At 40.7% G+C, this 18,760-nt stretch overlaps 1 protein-coding gene across 3 annotated transcripts in view; it reads right to left on the bottom strand.

Moving 5' to 3' along the window:
• The window catches only part of sipa1l3 (signal-induced proliferation-associated 1 like 3), a 246,985-nt gene that overhangs the window by 36,878 nt on the left and 191,347 nt on the right, over positions 1–18,760 (bottom strand). For all 3 annotated transcript variants that reach the window (XM_060856237.1, XM_060856236.1, XM_060856238.1), the window contains exons 13-15: positions 12,859–12,992; positions 9,569–9,687; positions 7,153–7,604 (exon numbers count right to left, since the gene is read on the bottom strand). In XM_060856237.1, coding sequence (XP_060712220.1) covers positions 7,153–7,604; positions 9,569–9,687; positions 12,859–12,992 — 705 coding nt within the window. The remainder of the gene's footprint in view (positions 1–7,152; positions 7,605–9,568; positions 9,688–12,858; positions 12,993–18,760) is intronic.

The raw sequence follows: 18,760 nt of genomic DNA, 5'->3' as shown, positions 1-18,760 counted from the left end.
TCTTCTACTACTCTTAGGAATTGTGCCCTGCCTCGTGTCCAGCTGAGAGTCGAGTAAGGATCATGAAACAATGCTTCACACAAATGAAGGCAGTCCTGCTGAGAGAGAGGCCGGCACGTGTGCAAGCCTGTGGAGTGGGACTCAAAACTACAACATGATGACGGAGAGGTGAATGCACTACCCACTGAGACACAAATCACACAAAGTGGTTGAAGTGAAAGCACTCTCACCAGCCATTTGACTATCATGACAAACACTACAGAATCCCAAACCACTGTTCCAGGTTTATTGTTGGACTGTTGAAGAATCCCAGATAATTGCACTCTCAGATGATGAACGATTTTGATTAATTACTAATTACTATTTTCTACAAGAGGATAACAATCAAGGACACCAACTTTTCAGACGCCATATATGCTACATGTTGTGGTCAGCTCCAATGGAACCATCTGGGATGTCTTGTGGCTGGTATTAATCAATGTTCCAGATTTCTAGTAAGGAAGGATGCGCACACAAAGTCTTCAGTAGAAGACAAGCTCGGTCTTCATAAACAGTAGTAGTTTACTACATAGTAGCTAGTTACATTACATCAGAGCTCCAGGAGAGTCTATCCTCATGGATAGAAAATATACTATGCTAGTACCTGAATGGGTTAACTGTCATCTACGGGTATGTTGCTGGAAAATCACAGCAGGTCAGGCAGCATCCAAGGAGCCGGAAAATCGATGTTTCGGGCCAGAGCCCTTCATTAGGGAATGTCGATGAAGAGTTCCGGCCCGAAACGTCAATTTTCCTGCTCCTCGGATGCTGTGTGACCTGTTGTGTTTTTCCAGCAACAAACTCTCAACTGATTCCCAGCATCTGCAGATCTCACTGCTTCCTAACTGTCATCTATGACAAACTGAGCCCCAAAGTAATACAAAAAGGATGGAAACAAATAAAAAGATTCTTGTAGCAGCAGTTTTCACATGTGGGGTTGAGCGCAAAATAAACCTTGATTAAATGTCTAATTATAGCTCCAGTTTTTTGTCTCTCCCTGTCTCTTCATGTTTTACAGGTTACCAAGGTTGCGTTCTAAGAGTGTTCTATTGGCAATCAGGGTATGGGGGATGTGGCTGTTGGAACATCTGGATCAAGTAAGAGGCTAGTGAAAAAAAGGTCAATTTACAGCAGATATCAGTGGTGTCTGGGTGATTGAGAAATTAATTGCAAAAGCTAGCTCAATACTACAATGAGGAAAGGGGAGGTTACAATTACATCAAATGGGCTGTCTGCTCTCCCCATTTAATTTCAGATTGTGAAATTTCATGTAAGAGGAGCTAACAGAGCTGTTGCATTAACCCTTACTTTAAGGAAACCTGCTGAGTACGTGCAAGAGTAACTGATTGACGGTGATATCCAGAAAAGACCACACCACGTTCAACAACTACTGAGGCTGGTCACTCATTACGCCAAAAGCCATACCAGCTATCTACCAGATTCCAGAATTCACACAAAGAAATCTAATTCTTTGACATAAACAACGTCTTCTTAGAACACAAGCTTGTAATTCCTGAAATATGGAGAGACACAAAGAACTGGAGCTACAATTAAAAAGGTTTGATCAAGGTTTATTCCTTGCAGCCCAATCCCATTAGAAATAACTATCACAGCCAAAGGAACAGTTCCAAAGCATTGATGCTGTGCCTGGGTGGATTACCCTTTATGTAAGAAATGTTCTTCAACAACAGTTGGCCACAGTTCTAAAGCCTTCCCACAGCCTGTGATCATTTGGATATCAAATAGACTTGGCTCCCATGCAGGTTTCAGAGTTCAGTATCTCTAATAGGCCTCTTATTTGAAAAATAATTTGGCAAAATCAGTTTCAAGTAAACATTCCTGTCATTTTGGTTTAGTTTTCAAATCCTCTACATGTTTACACATTCTGAGTGCTAACATAGTTCCTCTAAAGTTTTCAATATTGTTGAAAGAGGACATCCCTGCAATGTGACTCAATAGCTGACAGATTGTGGTGTTAAATCACAATGAAGTACAAGGCACTGCAAATCCTACACCTGATAATGGATTAGTGCTCGTAACAATGGTTTAAAAAAAAATCTTCTGGAAGTTTTGAAGATAGTTGGGCAACTTTCACTTCATTTCAGAGTGGAGAGCTAAGCTCAAAGCTGCTGTCAAATGCATTAAAAGTGTACAGCACACTCGGCGTTACACAACAAGGGAGGTCTTTTCAATTGATCTCTTATGACAGTTCATGCAGAAACACCAAAGCAGTTTAATAAACTTTGAAGAGTTCAGAAATTTTTCCACCTTAAAAAAAAATCCCTCCCTCTCTGAAATACCCTGAAGCATTCCAGCTTTGTACATTAAGACCCAATGTGCTATTCACTAGAGCAGAAATCCACTGGAATTAACACATTAGTTTATCCCCTTCTGCCAACACTACAGGGTATTTTGTACAGCAACTTTAGCATCAATGTGAAGTGGTTTCACCTTCACACTAAATTCACCAGAGTAGTGTACCTTGGCCTTTAAAGTCAAAGGTGACTAAAATGGAATGAAACTGTTCCACTATCAGGTTATTCCCAAAGGCAGATTTCAAAAATAACTGTAGGATCCAAGTCAAGCCCAAACAACAATGTTACAGCTGTGTCATCGCAACTCATTTACTCTGCCCACTTTATACAGAATCCAGAGAGAAAGTCTGCATTTTTATCATGTCTTCAACCTAGAAATTATTCTGTCGATGGTAATTCATCAGAACAAAATCTAGATGGTGCTCCTCCCCAACTTCCTCCAGGGAATTCCTGGATGAAGTTTCAGTGTTAATAAATAACTTGAAGGGATTCAACTTATAGCAATAGCACTGGAACAGTTCATTCATTGGCAATGGTGCAACCATCTATCCTGGAAAAGAATTTGGCTAATGTACAGTATGTCTTTTTTTTAAAACCATTTCTTAACATTTTTGTATTTTAACATTGCTTGTTGTTTGGGGCCTGTTTTGCATCACCATTTTTGTGTTTTGTGTGTTGCTGGCATCTGTGATGCATTCCAAGAGTGCGTTGTCATCACCATCAGGTACTGCCTACATCCCAGACATTTCTCTACCTTTCATCCCTGTGGTAGGCAAGGGTGGACATTGCATCTGTGGACTCAGGTAATTGTGGCACAGTCCATTTCCTCTGATCAGGAGGAGGAGAGTAAAACTAGATTAGGAGGAAGGAATGAATTCTGGCCACTCACTGATAGGACCAAGAATAGAAAAAGGACAGAAACTATCCACTTTACCAGTGGAGAGGAGGAGTGGGGTGGGTGAGGCAGCGGGTAGTGTTGGCAGCTGTGAGCAGTGCAGACACTCAGGTGGGTGGCTGTGGTCACAGCAATAGCGCTTAGTTTCAGGTCCAAGCCTCGGCCTCTGCACCATTGTGTACCAGGGACCTGGGAGGAGCAACTGTCACTGGGGAAGCCTTGAACTTCTTTCTCCCCTCAGGTTTATAGTAACAATTAGGAAGTAAAACAGCAACCCCAGAAAATAAAACAAAAGCTACACACCACCACGTCTTCCACAAGTAACACTTCATCCCCATTGTGTTGCAGTTGAAAGTGAGTTCTAATATTATTGGGGACAGCTCACTTGGGTAATACATTAGATATCAGGCCCTGCCCATTCCTGGAGTCATCATAAAAGTTAAAAAGAAATAATCAAAATACGCAGAGTTCCCTGTTACCTGCGGATAGACCCAGGTTAACAGAGAGAGAGACTGTTTCCATACTTAACAAGTAGCAATTTTTTTGCAAACAAAAAATTATTTTAAACACAGCTAACACAATGAACTGCTGACACAAATCTGCTCCTGAACTTCCCTTTCCCCTGCTCTCCCCCAAATATATAAGGATTAAAAAAACAGTTATTTCTGAGCAGAGGGGAGAAAACTGGGGAAGCAGTTCAACCGCCTCAGTCCACAGCATTCATTGAGATTATCCTTTTGTTTGCCAGGATTTTGTGTTAAGTCTCTTTTCACTTATTTGTAGGAAGCACACAGGCAATTGGTACTTTAATGCAAAGTCTCTTAGTTAATAGTTAAAAGACTACTGCTTACAATGACTGGTGAGGGAAAATAAACAGGCTCTCGTATGTTAGAATATGACATATTATACTGGCAAGAAAGACAAAGCATCTGCCCGTGCAGAAGTCTGAAGACCTCTGCCAGTAGCATGCACACCCACAAGCTATTCAGTTACTCAGGGGACAAGTCAGATAGGTGTCAGGCTGATGGTCTTTGTCATCTACAACTAGTCACAACTCCACAACCCAATGTGTTATTTGTTGCCAGCCATTTTTTCCAAATACATCCACTATGCCCCTGCTTAGATTCACACAAACATACAAGTCTACTCCATTGTGTTTGGTCAATGCAGCAGTGTAAAGACAACTTCCAATGAGGTTCAGTAACTTGCTTTTACTAAACTGTAGCAATTCTTGCACAATTTTAAAACAGTCCTTTTCAATTCAGCCCACAATCAAAAATAGGAATAAGAATATAGTCTTCAAAGTATAGCATTTGGTGATCTGCGATTTTCATTTCATCATGCAATGCTTGTCTTGAGGATAGGCTTGACAGGCTGGGATCATTGCCTTATTGAGGTTTATAAAATCACGAGGGGCATTGATAAGTTTATGACAAGGATCTTTTCCCTCGGGTGGAAGACGTCAAAACTAGGTTACGTACTTTTAAAGTGAGAGGAGAAAGATTTAAAAAGGACATGAGGGGTAACTTTTTTTATTTACACAAAGTGGTCCATGTGTGAAATGAACTACCAGAGAAAGTGGTGGATGCAGGCACAGTTACAACATTTAAAAGACATTTAGGTAAGTATATGAGTAAGAAATATTTGGAGGGATATAGGTCAAACATAGGCAGGTGAGACAAGTTCAGTTTGGGAACATGGACTGGTTGGACTGAAGGGTCTGGTTCCATGCTGTATGACTCTTTGTTGTTTGGAAAATACTTTGGGACATTTGAAGTCACAAAATACATTATATAAATGAAAAGCTGTCTGCCTTATAAATGAATATGCATCAACAATTAACTACTGACTAAATTGGCAAAATTTCAATAGAAAGATTATAGCAAACAAAATACACCTTCAAGGGAAGTTCTGAATGGATAACAAATGCTGGATTACCTAGAATGTTTACAAGAAAGAACAAGTAATAACAATAAAAAAAAACTCTGTTCGGCACACATCCTAACATTTGCTGACACCAAGAAAAACTTCATTGGAATAAAACCATTTCATGGCTTCAAATCAGAGTTCAATGGGAGCCATTTTGAACATTGAACATGACAGCGTAGTACAGACCCTTCAGCCCTTGATGTTACTCCGACCTGTGAAACCAACCTGAACCCCATCTAACTTACACTATTCCATTATCATCCATATTTTTATCCAATGACCATTTAAATGCCCTTAAAGTTGGTGAGTCTACTACTGTTGCAGGCAGGGCTGACTACTCTTGAGTAAAGAAACTACCTCTGACATTTGTCCTGTATCTATCACCCCTCAATTTAAAGCTATGTCCCCTTGTGCTAGCCATCACCATTTGAGAAAAAAGGCTCTCACTGTCCACCCTATCTAACCCTCTGATTATCTTGTATGTCTCTATTAAGTAACCTCTCAACCTTCTTCAACAATAACAGCCTCAAGTCCCTCAGCGTTTCCTCATAAGACCTTCCCTCCATACCAGGCAACATCCTAGTAAATCTCTTCTGCGCCCTTTCCAATGCTTCCACATCCTTCCTATACTGCAGTTAACAGAACTTTATACAATACTCCAAGTGTGGCCACACCAGAGTTTTATACAGCAGCAATATGACCTCATGGTTCCAAAACTCAATCCCTCTACCAATAAAAGCGAACACACCATATGCCTTCTTAACAGCCCTATCAACCTGGTGACAACTTTCAGGGATCTATGTACCTGGATACCAAGATCTCTTTGCTCATTCACACTACCAAGAATCTTACCATTTGAGACCAGTACTCTGTATTCCTGTTACTCCATCCAAAGTGAATCACCTCATACTTTTCCACATTGAACTCCATTTGCCACCTCTCAACCCAGCTCTGCAGTTTATCTATGTCCCTCTGTAAGCTGAAACATCCTCCTAACCTGTTCAAAACTCCACTGATCTTGGTGTCATCCACATATTTACTAACCCATCCTTCTACGCCCTCATCCAGGTCATTTGTAAAAATGACCAACAGCAGTGACTCTAAAACAGATCCTTGCAGTACACCACTAGTAACTTTATATTTGTGGTCCAAACAACAGTTTGAGGTCACACATGAGTGCGCACAGTTTTTGATTAAATTGCTGTAATATTCCATTATTGAGTATTCTTCACAAAGCATGCACTGGGCAAATCACATTGCAAATTCTACCCCCATCACAAAATCGAAACACTGCTGCCCATATCCTCAAGCTTTAAAAGGACATGCAGCCACCTAATGGCCATAATTGCCAAACAGGGAACCATGTTTAAAGAAAACACATTCCTGTTCAGTGCTACATCAGAGTGCATAGTGCCCACAGCAGGGGAGCACCCTTTGAACAACTGAGTTTAAAAACAGTATTTACAGGGCTGTCATCTTGATATTACTCTCAGCTGACTGTTTAAAGATCAATGATAGTTTTCTGACTTGTATATCCACTCTAAGATCGATCATGCAGGCCCATGCCTTCCACAGGGCATGGAACAATGTTCTCCGTGAGCACCCAGGATGCCCTTCTGCCTTCTACAACCCACCGAAGCCAAATATCTAATAAAGATTCCTCACCTACAGGTTACACAAGCTGTCACTTTCTGTAGTGTGTGCGCAAACACAGGCTACTTGACTGTGAAAGAAATCATAGACATGCTTGATACCGACATAATAGGGATATAATTAGAAAGCAATTACAAATGAAAGTCCCTGCTCTCTCCTCAGACCAAGTGCAGAATCCTTATGTGAACAGGAGACTCAGCAAAGCTGAGACCTGACCTCTGAACCTTCTGCTCAGCCTCCAGGCTGCATTTTCACACTCACTCCAGCATTTGACATCTTTCTTACTTCTAAAGATTGGGTTATATAGATGGCTCATTTTACCTCAGATGCATGTTTTCGTTACTGTTCACACTGAAGCTGGTGTTATTCGGAGGACCACAGGTTTTTATTTTATATCCTTTATTTTGGCCATTGGTGCTGAGTGTTGGTGAGGAGTCCCTCCTCCTCTCCAGGTGAGGTGGTGTCCGGTCGAATACCCGGTTGTTGTACTCCTGCAGTCCGCTGTAGGTGGCCGAGGTCTGCATTGGTTTCTGGGGTTTCTCTCTCCATGGTGCTGGCCTTGCAGATTTAGCTGTTACTGCACCTGAAGCAAATGGACTGGAGGCATGGAGGGTGGTATCAATGCCGCTGTCACTGGATGCTCCTTTCGCAGAGGTCTCAAGGTCAACCTCCATATGCTCCATACTGTCAAACCATCTTTCATCACTGTGGCCGCTGGAAGCATTGCTGGACAGAGTATTGCTACTTGACTGGCTTGAGTAGTGGGCATCCCCCTGTTAAGCAGCAGACACAGTATTAGAATCACAGCTGCAGACTAAGCAGTGCCCTTTGAGAAGGCTCAACATAGACAGCCCAGAGAATTACTCCAGACAAAGGTCAGGGACTGTTGGTTCTCCACTCTCCTGCTGCAATTTTCCACACACTGTAGTGAGTGGGTTAGAATTACTAGCTGCAAAGCATAGAAACAGACCACAACTCCAGGAGTTTAAAAAGGATGATAATGAATCTTTCCCACAAATCCTTCAAATGTAGTTCTGGGGAAAATTATAAGTACGTACAAATCTAAAGTTACATTATTCAGACTCTAACCGATTGCAATTTGTATTTGGTTAAAGAGCAAGGCGGCGCATGGTTTGAACTAATATGATTTCAGCTTAGCCCGTCATAAAAGGTATTACAAGTAGCTCCTATATCTAGCAATATTACATCATTCTAAATGCTGAGCACTATCACAGTTATTGGTGAAAAGTAGAATTATTAGTGCCCCTCCAAACCCTAACAGCCATTCCACAGTCACTGTATTACTAAGGGGAGGTATTCAAATACTGGGATAACATTCCACAGGCACAGGGTGGTTTCAATCTCACCACAGTAGCTGGTGAAATTTGAATTCAATAAAGAAAATCTGGAATTAAAAACTGGTTTAAAGGTGACCATTAATAATTTAATTGTGAACCAGATGGATTTTCACAATGTCCTTTAGGGAATGAAATCTGCTGTCCTTACCTGGTCTGGTCTACATGTGACTCCAGACCCATAGCTACGTGATGAATTCTTAACTGCCTTCTGGCTCTCAAGGCCTTTTCAGTTTAAGGGTAACTAAGGTAAGGCAACAAAACCAGCCTTGCCAGCAATGTTGACATCTCAACAGGAACAATGAAACAAAGGGTAATAAACAAGCCTGGGCAAAGCAAGGGGTGGAGAGTCAATGTTACCCTGTAGGGTGCTGCAGAATCATTGCTTTTAGGAGATTTGGTGAGCATGGATACATACAGCGTCCTTCTCAAAATCAAGATGTCTTAAGAACTTTAAGCTAACAAAATACTTTTGAAGCACAGTCACTGTTGTAATGTAGCAAATGAGAGTTAATTTATGCAGCAACTCCCATTAAAAACGTGACATCATAATCAGAGCCTCTGGTTTGATATACTAGACTTTTTTCACTGGAATGCAAGAGGTTAAGAGATGACCTTAAAGAAGTTTATAAAATCATGAGGGGTATAGAAAGGGTTAATGGTAGGGGTCATTTCCCTAGGATGGGAGATTTCAAGACAATGGGGCATATTTAAGGTGAGAGGAGAGAGATTTAAAAAAAGACATGAGGGGCAAATTGCTTTTTTTTAGGAAAAATGGGTGGTGTGTGTGTGGAATGAACTTGACAAAGTGGAGGATGTAGGTATAACTACAATGTTTAAAAGACATTTGGATAAGTACATGAATAGGAAAGGTTTAGAGGGATGTGTGTCAGGAGCAGGCAGGTGGGGCTAGTTTAGTTTGGGATGATGTTCGGCATGAACTGGTTGGACCGAAGAGTCTGCTTCTATGCTGTATGATTCTACGATTCCTTAAAGGCTAGTTCTTGATCATGATACAAGGGACCTTAACCTTTTCTTCGAAGTATTGACTGTGGAATCTTTGAAGGGGCAAGTAGATACCTGGTTCAACAGTTGATCTGAAAGATGGCACCTCAGACAGAGCTGCACTCCCTCAGTAATGCACTGGGTGTCAACTTAGATCTTGTGCCAAGCACCTAAGTCCCTGGTGTGGGACTTGATCCCGTGACCTTTTAATTGAGTGTGCTCTCAACTAGACATCTTGATCTTGAGAAATAACATTCTTTCTGTAATAGAAATTCTGTAAAGAAAACTTGCTATACTTTAATGCAATTGACAGTAGCAATGGGTTTGGCAGGACATGCTAGCAAGCAATAGCTTTCAGGATACATGCAGTTACTTACTTTGGAATGCCTGTTGGGGGAATCCTTGCCTGCTAGCTCTTGTCTAGCGAGACGCTTATTGATATTGTTTCCGGAAGGTGAATAAACTTTGGGCGCAGTAGGCACGTGCCACACAGGATCTGAAATTGAAGAGTTACATTTTTAAATTACAATAACCCTTTATTAATACAAATAGCTTGCAAAGACAGATTAATTTCAACTCCAGAAGGCTGCACAGAAGTATCTTAGCACAGGGCACAAGTGGTGAATGTATTACACTTTTTTTTTGGCAAATATATTTTCTCCTCTCCTCCTTGATTGTCCATAGACTTCACTAAGCTCTTGCCTCACTGCTACTGGTATAACATGTAGTGCGGTAACTTTGAGAGCCTGGGCAGGCTTTTTAAACTGTGGAAGACCTTGCAGAGGACTGGAAATTAAAAGAGAAAGTGATGCTTCACTTCTACATGTTCTTGATCAGTACTTTTCTGGAAAATTGCAATAAGGTGAATCAAATTTATGCTCGGATTGCAGTTTTTGGTTCATTTAATGTACAGCATAGCACAACACCTATGGAGCAAGGAGCAGTGGAGGTCAAGTTAATGTGATAGCAGCTAAATCACAAACACAGTCATATGATACCTGCACCTAAAACTGTTCTATATGCTGACGATCAAGTGATTATTAGTCAAAGGAGGAGTTAATGACACCCCTTCAAACTCAGAAATATTCTCTTCTGCATAATCATTCCTGCTTTGGGTACCAACAGCAGGAAAGATGCATTGACCTTGGAGAGGGTACACAGCAGATTCACCAGAATAAGATTGGGTTTTAAAGCTAATTTAGGAGGATTAATAATTTTGTTTTATCGCTCTTGACTCTGTAGGCGGATGCTGGATCTAAGAGGAGAAAGTGAGGTCTGCAGATGCTGGAGATCAGAGCTGAAAATGTGCAGCAGGTCAGGCAGCATCCAAGGAGCAGGAGAATCGACGTTTCAGGCATAAGTCCTTCTTCAGGAATCAGTGAAAGGATTCAAACAGTATGATAGATCCAGCGTCCTGAAACTAAACCAATATACTTAAAACGCTTACAGGAATGCAACAGGATAGACACAGAATTAAACATAGTCTCTGTATACACGCTGGTTAGTTATAGGTTAGATTAGTAGAAAGTTGAGTTTTTTTTTCTTTTTTTGTTTCTTTTTTTTCTTTTTTTGTTTTCTTTCTTTCTCTTTTCTTTGTTAAATTATGACTATTGTATATATGATTTAATTGTACATCAATGTTTGTATTTGAGAGTTTTGTTTATTTTTGTAAATTTGCAAAAATGTTAAATTTCAATAAAAATATCTACAAAAAAAAGTCTCTAGTGTGAAAGCCTACAAACGAGGGGAGGGGGGGGGGGCTTTTTAAAATGGAAGCTAGATCATTAAGAGTGCTTTCTGATTTCACATTCTCACGCCAAGGCCAATGGAAATCCGAAACAGTCTTCCTGAAGGACTTTGGGTCATAATTATTTCCAAGCCTGGGATGGAGATTTTTTTAAAAACCAGTTACATGGAGCAAAGTAGGGCTAAATAGGGTTGATTGATAAATCAGCCACTGAATGGTAGAGCAGGCTTGAGGTGCTGAATGGCCTATATTTCTTCCTATGTTCTCATCCAATGCTTGTACACACATCTGACCAAATTTCCTTTCTCTAATCCTTGGGCTACTAGACTTAACTGTGGTGCTCTCTCTACCTCTCAGGCTGGGGTTGACCACGTCAGCACAGTACATGAGTCATTAAGAGCTGACAGAGGACCACTTATGTTCTGCAGCCACTACCAGTATAAACACAGCTGTGCTGGTCAGATATTATTCTTTAATTAAACCCTGAAGAGTTGTAATCCAGTACGAAACAAATCCTTCCTCACATCTACTTTACAATGCTCGCTTCAAGTAAAAATAGTGACAGGGTGAAGAGAGGAGGGTTTAGAAATAAAACAACTAAGACAAAATTCACTTGCAATTGCTAATTCAAACCTGAGCAGTGAAAAGATTCCAAAGTATGATATTTTCAGCAAAAGCTGCTGTTGAAGACCGAGCTGGCCTATCTCTGCAGTATCTCACAATTATAGCGCATTTCATAATGGCGTCTTTGAAGGGCTGCCTGGCATTTGCAACTGATTCTACACTCCCTTTCAACGATGGGCTTCTCCTGTGTACAGAGGATAATGGCCCTAATCCACGCACCTTCTAAGTGTCCTATTTAGAACCCCGTGGCAGAACTGTCAATATTGAAAAAAAATTTAGAAGTGTTTTGTTTGAAACTGGGGATATTGCCTTGCAATAAAAGCACATCTAAGTGTAAAACTGTAAGAGTCACATAGGTACATTATTTGCTTTTCTCTCTTCACAGCTGAGATTACAAGTGAGTTGGAAGAAGCAAAGGCCACAAAACATGCTATGAATGTGGAACTTTCAGTCTCTGCAGCAGTAGTGATAGCACTCTATCCCCAGCTATAGCACGGTGCACAACTTCCAACATCTTATCTTAAAAACACAGCCTATATAGCCTTGTACCTTATGCTGTTGTAATGCACCTACTCTGGGCCACAAGATTCGGGTTCAAGCTCTACCTGCCCCAGACACGTGTCATTATGTGAATGAACAGGTTGGTTAAATAAAATTCCATACCTCGAACACAGACCAGTTCCAGAATTAGACACAAAAACACTGTGGTGCAGTGGTAGTGGCTTTACCCAAGCTAGAAGGCCCAGGTTCAAGTCCCATTTGCTCCAGGAAATGGCAATAACACTTTGAAAAAATTGATTAAAAACATAGATATGACCTTGGATTAGCGTGCGAGGAATCGAGGCTATTGTATTCATGCCATCTCATTATAGAACAAAAGTAGCAAAAAGCTATGCTACAAATCCAATTTAAATTCAGGGTTGAGGTGAGACAACAGTGGAAGTGGCTTTGTGTTACAAAATAATTACTTATGTTGTTCTGTTTGCTTTTTGAAAGAAAAATCAAGTTTGATTGAAGAATAGCCAATGATCTAATGAGGAATTGATTTGCCCATAATAAACAGATAAATTAATGCAAATGGGTTCAAACTGTCCTACATGACAGCAATAATTAAATCAATGGGGTGGCACTTCATCTGGCAATGGGAAAAGAACACAGGGTTGCTAGTGCCCAGGGAACTCTCTCCTGCACACACCCGGAGGGGAGGAGAAAATTAAAGAAACAGCACCCGTCCCAAAAACAAGAGACAGGCAGTAGACAAATAAAGCGTCTGTAACAGCGACTATAAATCATTACCATTCTTATTTCGCTCAATTGTGCTGTCCTGGCTGGTTAATCCTCCAGATAAGGAATCACCACTTGACATCACATCATCTCTGTTGTGATGCTCATAAGGTGCAACTGGACGTTGGCCTGCACCTCCTCCAAACCTGTTAGTGAAACAAGGATAGAACATGCTGCAGTTGAGGATCAAAAACATAAATATAAAGGCACTGCGAAAGAAACATGGAGCATTAGTTTTTACATAACCTTAGTTTTAGTTAACAACAAAATTGGTCATTGAAAAGAACTGATGTTTGCAGCAGTAGTCTTAAATTAAATACAGTCTAAGGTGCTGTTTGCATTAAGAGTTATACATAAAACAAATCTAACAGGAAGGTTTCACATCTTTAACAGCAACCCCGGCTTCTCTACATAAATACTGCCTGCAGAATGAGGTCATCCTTTGGATTAGGAGGATATGGCATCAAAACTGGAAGCAGACTCTCAAATCTAACTAGCAATATCTATAAGCTTTAAAATCCTCTCAGCAGAAAAATTAAGTCAATTCATCTTTGGTAGCAGCCATCTTCACAAGTTCTACTTTTCCACTTTGTAACAATTCATCCTTAGCAAGCCTTGTTAAAACAGATAAGCTATCAAAACAAAAAATCTACCATTGATCCATTTACATTTTGAGTCTTTTATGATCATGAAACGGTTGTTTCTGAGGGTTAACTTACACTTTCAAAAAATCCCCGTCATAATCTCTATTCCTGATCTCTACTGGTCATGCACCAACTATGATGGTGTCAGATCCTTTAATGCAGGTCTGAAACTGACATTTGCATATGTACTGGAAGTAACACTGTTCATCGGTGATGCACATCAGGAACTCAAGGATCCTTACACAGCACCTTCCAAACCTACATTCTCAATCATCTAGAAGGACATAGGCAGATTCATAGGAAAACCATGACCTGCAAGTTCCCCTCCAAGTCATGCACCATCCTGACTTGGAAATTCCATTCCTTCAGTCTCACTGGGTCAAAATCCCAGAATTCCCTTCCTAAGGGCACTGTGGTGTACTCACATCACACGGGCAGCAGTGGTTTAAGTTGCCAGCTTACAAGCCTCTCAAAGGCAGTAGGGGCAGACAGTGAATACTGGTCGAACCAGTGTCTCCTACATCCTGTGAAAGAATTTTTAAGATGTGACCAGTGTCAGTTTTCTTTTCTTCATGTCTCAACTTGACTGCAAGCGGAATGCCCCATTGCTCTGTACAATTGGTCTTTTGAAGTTACAGAAATATCAGTTCTTCCAAAATAGACCCTGTGTTCAAGATCAAGGATAGATGAAGGTTCTTGTTCACAGCATGAACCGCAGATGCTGTGAATTTTCAGTTTTAAAAAAATTTGTTTCAGGTTTAATTTTTAATCAAGCTTCACACAAAGCAAGAAGCTACACTTTATATTTCCGTGCATAGATAAAATTCTGCAGGTCCCGGAAACTGAATATAAAAAACACGAATCACTCATCAGGCCTGGCAGCATCTGCGCAGTGTCAGGAGAGTCTGATGAGAGGTTAACAATCTCTGATGTTAACTCTGCTTCCACAACATGCCTTGTTTAAAGGCAAATTGTACTTATCTGCGTACAGAGATTGGAATTCAAGTTATCACGTTAAACAAGATGAGCAGGAGGATTTTATTTTTTCTGGCTGTGTTTAATTTCTTACACCACTCATGTGTTGACAAGTCATATGACTTTTTCATAGTACTGCTCTGATCTCACCTTTATGACCATTTAACACAAGGCAGCTCTTCTTTTACAGAGTTGACTTCACAAGAAAACCATAACCTTCCCTTTTAACAGTTTGTTCAGTAAACACAGGTCAAAAGTCTATATAACTGGCATTTAATGTTGGACCAGGTCAGTTTTTGTTTGCAAAATTTTAAACTGAAGATTTGGAAGTTTCAGAGAACAGAACACTTTTTCATCCAGAGCGTGTGTAATTCCAGAGGGACAGAAATTATGCTCCTAACATGGCTTGAAGGCAGATGAAGTGTAATACCTCCACACTTGTGCTGGTCAGATTGTGTCAATACCCTACATTCTCAGGGCATGGAGATGGAACCCTTGCCAGCAGATAGAGAGACATTGTTTCAACACGCATTCAACCAGTATGGATTCATAGCAAACAAGCTGCAGGATATATTCAGGAGAATAGCTCTGGCAGAATAGTGTGTATTTCCGGACAGAAGCTAGTGTATTTGATCGCATTGACTTTCTACTGCAACAACTGCTCCACCCACAGGCCAGCTGATTGGCACATCTCCATCTTGGAGGGACATAGCAGAACGAGAGTGGGACAGCCATTCCATGACACTAAAGTCCAAAATCCTTCTGAAGACAACTTCCAAGTGGGCAGAGCCAGGTGAATAATGTTCAACGGGCGAGAAACCAGAGGAATTTCAAAGTAGTGTTGGACACTGGGAGCTCATTAGAACTCCTTTTAATGTTCCACAATGCTTCACCTAAACCATTTTGGCACCAATAAATTGACAGGCAGATTTCAACATATAAATCTAGTTCACAAGCACCCTACTTTCACCTATTTCCTGAAGAATACACTTGCTCAGCAACAATTTAAATCAACCAGCTGTCTGGTGCTGTCTAAGCTGTTCTCAAATAAAATCTCAACATTTCACAGAGGGTAGAAAAATTGGGATTTATTATGTGACAGAGAGCCAGGATGGATTTGGTGGACTGAGTGGCCACCTTCGGTTTCACAATGAATCTATGAAGGAGTTGATGAGGAGTACCATTTGCTGTCAAGGTCCTTCATGATCATAAATATCATTATGTCACAAAGGGCTGTGGTTTCTTCTAACATAACCTGATGGTAAAAATTGCCTGAAATTGCAGCCACCTACAAACATTTTACATTTCAGCTCAGATGCCCAATTGATTTACTCACACTTATTTGGTCTTGCTGCACAGTTGGATAAACAAAAGCAAATCAGAAATCAGTCATGCAATACAGCATCAATAGTTCTTTTGTTACTTGAAAAACCAGTTTGATGTTTGAAAAGCTCCAATTGATAATGGTTAGTTGCAAGCTGCCATAAGTGCTGAGCAGCATCCAAAGACCCAACTGAATGAACAGCCCAGTTAAAAGGAAGTAATCTGCAGAAGGTTTCCACTGTGCATCTACACAAGGATTTAAATATGCAATACCAGTCAATTGCATGACTCAACTATCTGAAATGTAAATTTGAAGAAGTCAATATCATACACAAGCAGGAAGAAATTTTTCTCCTTGACAGATTTGGAGATGCTGAGGTTGGACAGTGGTGGACAAAGTTAAAAATCACAACATCAGGTTATAGTACAACAGGTTTATTTGGAAGCACTATCTTTCGGAACGCTGCTCCTTCAGGTTGACAACCACCTGATGAAGGAGCAGCGCTCTGGTGTTATGTGATTTTTAACCCCTTGACAGAGGCTATGACTGGCGGCATTGATTTAAGGAAAAGGAAGTTTAGAGGAATGTGAGGAAACAGTCATAACCCAGTGGGTGGTGGGATTCTGAAACTCACTGCCTGTAACAGTGGTAGAGGCAGAAACCCTGGAAGGCTATGGGCCAAGAGCTGGAAAATGAGATTAGACAAGTTAGGTGGCTGCTTCTGACTAACATCGATGTGATGTGTCTTCTGCTGCAGAACTCTAGGACTATTTAAATCACTGGTATGCAAAGACAAAGTACTGGCCTGCAATGATTTCACAGTTACAGATGCAATGACAGTTCTGTTCATAGAAATCTTCTAACAATCCAAGTGAAAGCTGAATCGCAAGTGACATGTCTAAAATTGAAACTTGAGCTCATGTTTTCTCTTAAGATTCAGTGGACATTCTAACACTTTACTACTTTAGATCTACAAGAACAGCAGCTTTGTTGACATAGTTAGTACCTAACAAGGCCACAGTCAGGCATCCAATTTCAGTGTTAGCACAGCTCAGTTGTGAACACACTCACAGAGTCAGAAGGTTGTGGATTCAAGTCCCACTGACTCGAGCACAAACTGAGGAAGTGCTCCAATGTTAGACCTACGCACAGACAGGAGGGAGTGCTCCACCGTTAGACCTACGCACAGAGGAGGGAGTGCTCCAATGTTAGACCTACGCACAGAGAGGAGGGAGTGTTCCAATGTTAGACCTATGAACAGACAGGAGGGATTGCTCCAATGTTAGACCTATGCACAGAGAGGAGGGATTGCTCCAATGTTAGACCTATGCACAGAGAGGAGGGAGTGTTCCAATGTTAGACCTATGCACAGAGAGGAGGGAGTGCGCCAATGTTAGACCTACGCACAGACAGGAGGGAGTGTGCCAATGTTAGACCTACGCACAGACAGGAGGGAGTACACCAATGTTAAACCTATGCACAGAGAAGAGGGAGTGTTCCAATGTTAGACGTACGCACAGAGAGGAGGGAGTGCTCTGCCGTTAGAGCTATGCACAGACAGGAGGGAGTGCGCCAATGTTAGACCTATGAACAGACAGGAGGGATTGCTCCAATGTTAGACCTATGCACGGACAGGAGTGCTCTATTGTTAGCAATGCCCTCATTAAACCCAGGTCCTATCAGAGATTTAAGTTCAATGCAAAATAGTTCACAAGACTGTTTCAAATAGCTCCCAGTTATTCTGACTAACATCTATCCATCACCTGTTTTCATTAAAAAACCAGGACGATCTGGTCATTATGTCATTATCATCTGTAGGACCTTACTGTGCACACTTCCTGGAGGACATCAATGAAAGGCTTCAAAATGATAGCATTGGCTGTAAAGACTTCATAGAAGTCTGTAACAGAAGCTGACAAATGATGGAAACTTACTGGAAGTTGAAATCAAAGACTAAGATTGGTAACTCTAAAGAGAGTTCATGCCACCCTATTGCCCAGTACTTAAGTACATCACTGTTATATACTGCCGTTCAATTCTTTTTTAAAAATACACATGCTTTTCACTTCCAAATCAGAACAGAAAGCAAATAAACCCGATAAATGGCATGTTTTCTGGCACCTTCTCGAACAGATCCACTAAACTAATTGAAAATGTAAAGATATTCTAAAACTAAAAAAGATGGCATCTCAATTTCAATAAAAACTTCAGTTACCAGACAAGACAGAAGTCTTAGCATTATGTGGAACACTCAACTGAGATAATGCTGTCTGGTATAAAAACCAAATATATATAATAATGTCTCCTCAGAGGACAGTCTCATTGTACGTCATCAAACACATGCACTGCACCAAGCTGAAGTTTCACTGGAACAATGGTGTACAGTTTCACCAATCTGAGCTCAATTCTTACTTGCATGTTATTGTTCAGATGGAATTGTACAGGTTATTTTAATATCTGTGCACACATCTGGGCATAGGAGGTCAGCTTTAAATGGATACGTTATTTGTTCTTGTAGGAATGAGCTGCATGGGAGCTTTGTGTATATTGGATTTTGACAAAATAGCATTAACCAAGATTCAAGCGTCAGTGGTAAATGCATTTCACTGTATGCATATATTAAACTCAGCAAATGGCCCCTATTGCTTCAGGGTCTGTTAATAGCATTAAAAATTTGTTTAGCAAATGAATGCCCACAAAGCTATTTTAAGTTGTGGAGACTTGGAAATTCCAACTTGTAATAAAACGTCTGCAGAAATACTTACAGTTTCACCACCTCACACTCTGGATATAGTTTCAGTTGTACTACCATAAACACTGCTTTGAATATATTAGATGGAAGAGAGATTGTATATCACTGCACCAAACAGTATCATAACAATCACAAACTTCACACTTTGATAACCTCCCTTACAACTAAAGAAAGTCTGCCAAACGTGAACAAGGTCATGTCACCTGGAGCATAAACCAT

This window comes from Hemiscyllium ocellatum, chromosome 47 (genome assembly GCF_020745735.1).
Source record: "Hemiscyllium ocellatum isolate sHemOce1 chromosome 47, sHemOce1.pat.X.cur, whole genome shotgun sequence".
NCBI classification, from domain to species: domain Eukaryota; kingdom Metazoa; phylum Chordata; class Chondrichthyes; order Orectolobiformes; family Hemiscylliidae; genus Hemiscyllium; species Hemiscyllium ocellatum.
The sequence above is the reverse complement of the archived record's forward strand: the minus strand, read 5'-3'. Positions and strand labels throughout refer to the sequence as shown.